This window comes from Typopeltis vanoorti, chromosome 23 (assembly GCF_054136105.1).
Source record: "Typopeltis vanoorti isolate ZY-2024b chromosome 23, IOZ_Tvanoo_1.0, whole genome shotgun sequence".
NCBI classification, from domain to species: Eukaryota; Metazoa; Arthropoda; class Arachnida; order Uropygi; family Thelyphonidae; genus Typopeltis; species Typopeltis vanoorti.
This window is the reverse complement of record NC_143571.1, coordinates 34,216,968-34,226,393: the sequence shown is the minus strand read 5'-3', so window position 1 is coordinate 34,226,393 and position 9,426 is coordinate 34,216,968. Positions and strand designations below refer to the sequence as shown.

The window sequence follows — 9,426 nt, the reverse complement described above, 5'->3', positions numbered from 1 at the left end:
AGGGAAGGGCCACTAAATCCAGATTAATTTAATAAAAAGGTGGCACACCGTTTGGCAACTCCTATAGGTAGAGATGACCTTGCTAATGCTTCTGCTTGTTTCTCCACTTGTTTCTCCCACTGAAGAGACCTCAATAAAGGTCGAAACTAGTCTGGGTAGTGGCCCTTCCCTTAATGCATAACATTAGACATATCCGCAAGGAGGTGTGTTTTGCATTATGGGAGATACTGAGATAGGAGTGATGTTATCTTGCTCCACCTTTGCAAAGAGTTGGCCGGTGTTGTACTACCTTACCCCAGTCCTGAAGATACTTTCAGGCGCAAACTTTGTTTGCTCACACTTGGATAAAGGATTAAACTAAATTTATTATAGTCTAACCAAGTGAAAAATAAACTTTCAATATATTTACCATATATAATTATTATACTATTTAATATGGTTTAGATACTAAAAATAAATTATATAATTGTTAAATAAAATTTAAATCCCGTAAACCCACAGAAATATAACAACGTTAGAGAACAAAATTTAATCTCGTATTTTCCAGGATTTCATCTGTTTTCTTTCGGATCACGTTAAAATGCGATCAGAAATAAATAATAAAACTAACACATAATAAAAATGTTAACGATACAATGATAGATTAAACTAAATTTATAATTCAAACATAAATGAACCTTATCCTTATAAGGACTGGCTTAAAGGGGCGAAGCAAGAATGCTTTTCATATACCCCGTTATCTGTAGAGGACAGTGTTGGGATAAGGTGTTATTGAGCAATTAATTGAGCAATTAAAGCTCTGATCATGGCAGGAGGGTAACAGCAATAGCCGAGCCTCAGTTAGAACTTCATTGGCTACAGCATTGCCATCCATTACCCTCCAAGGGTATTGGATTTTGGATTGAATGAATCAATCACCGCATCTCACGGTCGATTGATTCTTCAAACATCCCCTCAAAACATTATCACACAAAATTCACAAAATGAACCTTAGATTTTTAAATTTAATAGATAAAAATTATTATATAAACTAAAAGGTGTGTGAAAGTATAAGCATATATTACGGTATTCTTTAAAGATTCCGAAGATATAAGCAAATCGAACGTATTAATAATTGCTATAGTATTAAATTATAAATTAATAAAATAATTCTTTTATGTATTTTATTGATTACATAATTCTTAAATTACTGTAGCATTTTCATCCTATTAAAAAAGTTAACTAACTTTGTATTTCATTATCTAAAATGACGACATCCTAGCACATAAAATCTCCTCAGAACCTCTTATGACAAGATGATCCTTTCATCTAGGGTTGCCGACTCAAGAAAGCTCAAAAACGGACAATAAAAAAATTTCCTAAAATACTTTATTATTCTATTTATCAAAAGAAATATCTTTCTGGATAAGGTATATAGTATATTAAATAATCGACAAAATTTGCAAAATTAATATTTTTTTAAGTTATATTTTCCTAATTTTTTGCAGATTTCACTCAAATAATATCATTGTTTTATTTTTACTGTAAATCAAAACAGTTCACATTAAAATGTGAATAAGTTAAGTGAAAATAATAAGTTCACTTTCATTGATTAGTTTCTGTTATTTATCATGCCATTTGAAGTTGTACACTAAAGATTCTTTTACAATAATGCTGATGTTATAATGATAGACATATACACCAATTTTAAAATATTCAAAAATATTAATTAATATTTTTAAAATTAAGTACCATTTTCTAAAATTTCCTAAAAATTTTGAACTTGAAACTACAAAGAAATCATTACGAATTATTGAAAATGATCACTAGCGCCGCCATGGAGTGGCTCACAACGTCTCAGCGCATGCGCCTAAAATTTTGTTTATGGCATGACTATTATATCAAAGAAAAAGACAAATGGAGTCCTTTGCAAGGCTAAGAAAAAACGATAACAAATAATTTCAAAAAAGGGACGATTGGCAATCCTACTTTTAACTGAAATAATATATACAGAACATATATAAGAAAAAAATATAAGAAAAAATTTATATCCATAAATGTAGAGAATATTTATTCAACTTTTTTTTTTCGTTTACAAATGCTAAGAAGATATGGATACTGAAGGTATGAATATAGAAATTATTACATACTTCTTAATCTTCCGTACAACAGGCTTATATGCAGGGATATGAATAAACGCTATTCGCGTAGTTAAAAATAATTGTTTTCAATGTTATTTTAATAAAGTCTTGCAGTTTAATTAATTATGTTTTTCTGCATTATAAAATATATGCCAAGCCGACGTCTGAGGTACTGCATAGTTGGCACTCAAAGGATCCTGGGAAAAAAAAAAAAATCCCGTATTCATTTTAACAGTTAACACTAAAGTCCACTAGAAGGCGCTGATGATCACAGAAGTACCACAGTAGCTAAAATACAATGAATTTCAAAAAATGTCCACCACTTTATAGAGGGCAGTATAACCACAGCATCGCGCGCGCAGGTGATCCACGAACACTAGCGCTTCGGTCACGTGATCTACCATAGTTGCACATTCACATACAAGAACGTACGTAATTCCACCCTCGGGAACTATTTTTTTGTGAAATGTCAATCGCCTGAGTCCTAAATGTTTAGGCAAATTTTTGTAAATCTGCTTTGCGCCTGTCCATGTTAACCAGTTTCTTTCTAGTTTTTCTCTGTCTTCGCCTGGGAAAACTCGGAATGCTGATATGATGTAGCCAGTTTTATCTGTTACTGGTCGTTTGGACAAGAGGTTGAAGGATGGCCTGGCTATGGTGGCCACTTCTTCATATCCAGCTGTAACAAATAAAACAAAAAAAAAACAAAAAAAAAAAAAAACAGAATCAGTCATACTCATACTCATTCAGATTTATTAATTAGATTTTATTATATATATATATATATATATATATATTTTTTTTTTAATTAATTAATTAATTTTTTTTTTTTTTTTTTTTTTGTGGCTAGATGGGTGAAGCAAGAATGCTTTTCATATTCCCCGTTATCTATAGAAGAAAATGTATGGATAAGATATTATAGAACTATAAGCTCTGATCATGGCAGGAGGGTAACAGCAATAGCCGAGCCTCAGTTAAAACTTCATTGGCTACACTGCAGGGTTTCACAAGCTTTTTCTACGACGGAACACTTCACAAATCCTGAAATTTTCACAGAACACCTTGGTTATTTTGTAATGTATTAATTAAAAATTAATCGGTAATTTTGCTGATTTTTTATAATTAATTAATAATTGATAATTATTAATTAATAATTAATTAAACATCGATTAAACCATCATTATATTAATTTGTGCTGATTTTCATTAATTTGTGCTGACACATCCTATTCTGATCACCCAAAATTTATAAGTACTTATGAGTGAATGCAGACTTTTTCTCCTGTGTGCTGGTAGTTTTCCCCTCCTTTTGTACATCCTGGGGATCGCTTTGTAGGCTGGTGGTGGATGACTCATATCTGTTGCGTCACAAACACCTTCAATAAGAGATTTCTTAAGACCAAAATTAAACAAACTGCCTTGTCTCTTATTCATATTAAAATTTAAGTCTGCAGGCCTATTACTTTTAAAAAAATCACGGCACTCCGGTTTCAGAACAAGCACTTACACACTGCAATACGAACTTGCGAAGAAAGTATTCAGTAATAATAGATTTGAGAACCGGATAGAGACTACCTTGATCTTCAATTTCAGTGGAAAAATTTCCTTATACTTCCTTGCTGATTGGTCATTGACATTTGCAATGCAAATGTTATTTCGTTCAGTTTTGAGAACAGAGGATACGCCGCCCATTGTTGTAATCGGCTTGCAGGCAATTTTATGATCGGTCATAAACGGCGGTATTCTCTTTCCCGATTGTTGAAAGATTTCGATGTGTGAAAATTAACGATAATTCATGAATATTTCCATGTTTAAAAATATGCCGCTTGGTCACTGACATTTGTTACACAGATGTCATTTCCTTCAGTTTTGAGAACAGAGGATATGCCACCATTGTTATAATCCGCTTGCAGGCAATTTTTATGACTCGTCATAAACAGCGTTATTCCCTTTCCTAAATGTTGAAAAGTTTCGATGTGTGAAAATTAACGATACACAGATCTGGGTCTGAGCTTTTCGACATATTCACGAATATTATTCTCTTCAGAATATTTCTACTATAAATCATTTATTCATGAAAAATGCTTAGAAAACTAAAATGACAAATGCCAGAACTTCTCGCGGAACACCTATTCACCTTCCGCGCAACACAGTTTGAGAAACCCTGGGCTACAGAATTGCCATCCATTATCCTCCCTGGGTACCCGTTTTAGTTGCCTCGTACGACATGCATGGGCTACAGTGGAATGGAACTATTTTATAATATTTTATTATAATTCAAGTTTATTATTATTTATAATAAAGTTATTAATTTTTTTCACGTTTATTATTATTTTGTACTTATTATTTTATTATTTAATATTTACAGTTTATTATTATTATTATTATTAGAATAGTTGTTATGGAAGGAACACTTTTCTCTAATAAAGATATGTTGAATTACTAAAGGCATTTGAAAACTAAATTTTATATTTAATAACTGAACGAAGTCTGATTCGGTGCAATCATCTCGTAATCATTTATTGAAACTCAGTTAAGTACAATATCACGCTTAAAATTCAATTCGGATTGGAACTGTTCACATATGTTTATATGAAACTCGGCGTTTCTCAACCTTTCTAAGGCCAAGGACCAGTAAAATGCTGAAAACAATTCTACGGACCACTAAGTTACAGAGGCGTAGCTGGGGAGGGGGGGTGATATCTGCCCCGAGCGGCACTATTTTGGCGTTTAAGAAATCCTGCCTTACTGTCTATAAAACAGCAACTGAGTGATGAAACAGACTTCGACGATGTCATCGACGATTTTGCGAACAGAAAAATAACATTTTAGAATTAAAGTTTACTTCAAAAACAAACATAGTGTTTTTAATTTATTTCCCTATACGTCGTTTTTATTTTTTTTTTTTAATTTTTTTAAAAAAACCTATGTAGGAATTACAAACATTTCGGAAAAACTGTGCCATTTATAACATAATAAATCTAAAAGAATGTTTTGAATACATGTGGAAACATAATTAATTCAATTGGAAGTAAACGATTAAAAGTGCTCATCATTGAACAAAGTTTTAATTTTTATTAAACAAATAAATAATATGATATAATAATGTTACTACTTACTTTTAATGGGATGGTTGAGCTTCTCGGGCCTTGCAGAGTTGCTGGATATCTGGCTCAATATTGGTCAACTTCAGTCGAAGATCGGCACACACACACACGCTAAGACGAATTCTGTATTTTGTTTTTATTTGAAAGAGCGATGAAAATCGTTTCTCGCAAAGATAGGTTGTAGAGAACTGCATGACGATTTTCAATGTCTATTCAGATAATTCGGGAAATTCACTTCTCACTGAAGGCGAGATCCATAATCGAGCCAAACCAAGATCACGGAATTGCATTTTAAGTCCACTGTCATTTGAAAGCTCAATTAACTGTTCCTTTTTCGATAGACGTTCTCGTGACTGCAAGCTTGAAATGGATCGCGAGCCCACAGAGATTTCTTATAAAAGTTATTCGGAAAATATGTTTCAAAATTCCGTTTCACATTTTTGAGGTGGTCACAAACCCTTTCCACGAACTCAGAATGAACAAAAATATTATTTCCACTAAAAAAGATTCCAATGTTGGAAAAGGTGCAAATTGTCTGTCTTTTACATAATTAATCCATAAAACCAGTTTTTTCTCGAATGCCTTTATTTTGTCGTAGGCATCAAGAACAGTTAAAAGAATTTCACTGAAGGGAGAGATTTAGTTCATTTAATTTCGAAAAAATGTCTGAAAGATAGGATAGTGTTGATAACCATGTTTCGTCAACAAGGAGTGATGCAAAATCAGAATTACGTTCATTTACACATAATAAAACTTCGTGCCTTAATTGAAATGACCTTGTTAGTACTTTGCCCCTGGAATGCCAGCGAATTTCAGAATGAAGCAAAAGTTGTGTATATTCACTGTCCATTTCATCGCAGAGTACTGGAAATAACCTGTTATTTAACGGTCGAGCTTTAATAAACTTAACTAGCTTGGCAGCGTTGTATAGCACAGTTTTAATTTCTGGTGGCATTCCTTTGGGGGCTAATGCTTCCCTATGTATGAAACAATGCACCCAATTCATATCCGGCTACTTCTTTGACCTTAGACACAACCCCACTATGCCTGCGTGTAAGAGCGCGAGCTCCATCCGAACAGAAACCTATACATTTTTCCCACTGGATCCCTTTGTGTATTATGTAATTATTGAGAGCGTGAAGTATTTCTTTTCCAGTTGTTCGGGATGACAAAGTTCTACAAAACAGAATATCATCATGAATGTTGTTATCATGCGCATATCTTACGTAGTATATTAACTGCGCATCATTTGTAACATCAGTAGTCTCGTCTATTTGTAACGCATAATAAGGGCTCTTCTTAACTCTTTCGATTAACTGAGATTCTATGTCACCTGCCATATCATTAATCCTGCGACCGACAATGTCATTTGAAAGAGGAATCAAATCAACATTTTTTAGTAACTTGTTGCCAAACATAGTTTTTACCACATCTTTTATAGCTGGATGTAGTAAATTTTTCCCGAATAGAATGAGGTTTCCCTGTTTTCGTTATGCGCAAACTTAAGAGATAGGATGCTTCCAGTGCTTTGCTATTAATGGAACCCACGGCTGAAATTATATCTTTCCCATGATTTAATGTCCCTAAGCGTCTCTGAAAAAATTCAATTGGCTTATTTTTTCCATCACAATGTTTAGTTTCTAAATGTCGTCGGAGTTTCGCAGGTTTCATGCACTCGTTCGACAACACTTCATAACACAAAACACATTGAGGTTTCTGTTCACGTTCATCTCCACACCAAGTAACCCCGAATTCCAAATATGAACTGTTATATTTTCTACTGTATATTTTCTTTGAACTGCTTGTTTCTCCTACTTTAATAGTATCAGTAGTAGTAAGACTTATACGTTGGTTAGACATAGCTGGTAATTAATTTACGGAATTAACAACGCATATAAAGTATATTAATTAAAGATAACTTTAATGAATCACTTCTATATTTCGGCAATGTCACATTGCCATCTTCAGGAACATAAAGATATGGTATGTGCACTAAGGAACTAACAAAGCAAATGAGGAAGAAAGTAAGACACTAATTTTGTTCCTAAAGTCCTAATGGTGCCCTCTTGCGGGCTAATTTGGTAGTCTTGGCAGTTGGGCTGAAGTTCTCATAATGAAAGTCTCCCAAATTTGGGGCAGTTTCATGCACCCAAATTTGTTGAGGTTAGGAAGGTTTTTTAGAGCTGCTGAAGATTCTTTGAATAATCTTTCGTATTTAAACTTGCTGCGATGGATTATTTTTTACAGAAAACCCACCCACACTGGCAGATACATTCACCAGCAATCCCCCCCCCCTCACAACAATATGGGGTGATAAAAACACTATATAACAGGGCAAAATTAATCTGCTCAGATGACAAGGCCCTGACTATGGAACTAAACCACATCCTCAGCACTTTCTTAGCCAATGGCTATAACCCCAAAAAAATCCAAAAAATACTAAAACCTGTAAACCACAACCCCCCTCCCCCCCCTCCACAATAAAGACTACACCAAGTCTATCACTATCCCCTACATCCAGGGCACCTCTGAAAAAATAACTAATATCCTCAAAAAATATGACCTTACTTCCTGTTACAGACCATATAAAAAGTTGGCATCCCTTATCCGCTCTACCAAAGACCAACCACTTCCCCTAGACCTACCTGGTGTATACCAGGTCCCTTGCAGCTGCAAATTGTCCTACTTTGGCCAAACAGGCAGAACAACAAATATCAGGATTTCAGAACACCAAGACTACATCCGGTTTCACCAGTACAGCCGCTCTGGGCTGGCAGACCATGCCTTAGATACCCACCATAAAATTCGTTGGAAGAAAACAAAAATAATCCATCGCAGCAAGTTTAAATACGAAAGATTATTCAAAGAATCTTCAGCAGCTCTAAAAAACCTTCCTAACCTCAACAAATTTGGGTGCATGAAACTGCCCCAAATTTGGGAGACTTTCATTATGAGAACTTCAGCCCAACTGCCAAGACTACCAAATTAGCCCGCAAGAGGGCACCATTAGGACTTTAGGAACAATATTAGTTTCTTACTTTCTTCCTCATTTACTTTGTTAGTTCCTCAGTGCACATACCATATCTTTATGTTCCTGAAGATGGCAATGTGACATTGCCGAAATATAGAAGTGATTCATTAAAGTTATCTTTAATTAATATACTTTATATGCGTTGTTAATTCCGTAAATTAATTACCAGTTTTAATAGTATCAGATTTACTCGCCGTTACAACACGTGTATCACAATTAGTAGCATCACCTGTTTCATTTGCCCTTCTTTTCAAAGTCATTTATCCATTATTAAAAAACGTTTCCGAAAAATATATAAATATATGATACTGGGGTTCACTCAGGACACACTTTGTCCAAGTATCACTTAGCACTTCTCAAGATATACTGAGCCTTGGTTGAATAATAAAAACCAATAAACAACAAGCCATTCTGCCGCTACAAATTTAGCGGCAGAATGACGAATAATAAAAGAGGGGTGAAGTGAACAACAATAAGGTTTTATTTTTTCCGCCTTTGAACATTCTGTCGATATTTGTTTGTTTTTTTTTAAGTCTCATTTGAAATTGAAATCAATAATTTCAATTTTTTTAATAATTTTTACTTACTTATTCAATTTTAATTTGTTTAGATAATTAAAAAAATATATTTATTTAATTAATTTAAGTCTACCTGAGGACCACTGTGGTCCGCGGAACACAGGTTGAGAAACATTGTGCCCTATCTTAGTGCTTACTAGACCAGACAGTAATCGTTTTACAGAGTGTTAAAGTGCTGCCATCTATGAATCGAAACTAAAGTGAATACTATAAAAAATGTTCTGCCATTAAATTTAGGAACTAAGGTAAGGAGGAAAATCATGGAATTGCAAATTATTTTAAGTAATAAGCAATAAAATTTGCCATTCATTGAATTTTAAGTGGATTAAAGCATCTAGCACTATTTCTTATTCTTTCTAGCACGAATTATTATTTTTTTGCACTTTTTTCACGTACAGTTATAATAATAGTAGATTATGCAGACATAATATCGAACAAATTTTCTTCCTTTAAATTAGAATTATTACAGTGTACTTTTTTAAAAATACTGCATAACTGCTTTAAAAGAAAACGTTACTATTTAGCATTTTCATTCAGCTTCGCGTATCTTCTTTTTATTACTAAAAATATTTAATGAGTTCATTCCGAATA

The 9,426-nt window shown here is 33.5% G+C and overlaps 1 protein-coding gene across 1 annotated transcript in view; it reads right to left on the bottom strand.

The window, feature by feature from the left end:
- Positions 1-2,425: 2,425 nt before the first annotated feature.
- The window catches only part of LOC150093768 (uncharacterized), a 48,068-nt gene continuing 41,067 nt past the window's right edge, over positions 2,426-9,426 (bottom strand). Inside the window, exon 4 of the mRNA XM_090412510.1 lies at positions 2,426-2,799. Coding sequence (XP_090268636.1) covers positions 2,426-2,799 — 374 coding nt within the window. The remainder of the gene's footprint in view (positions 2,800-9,426) is intronic.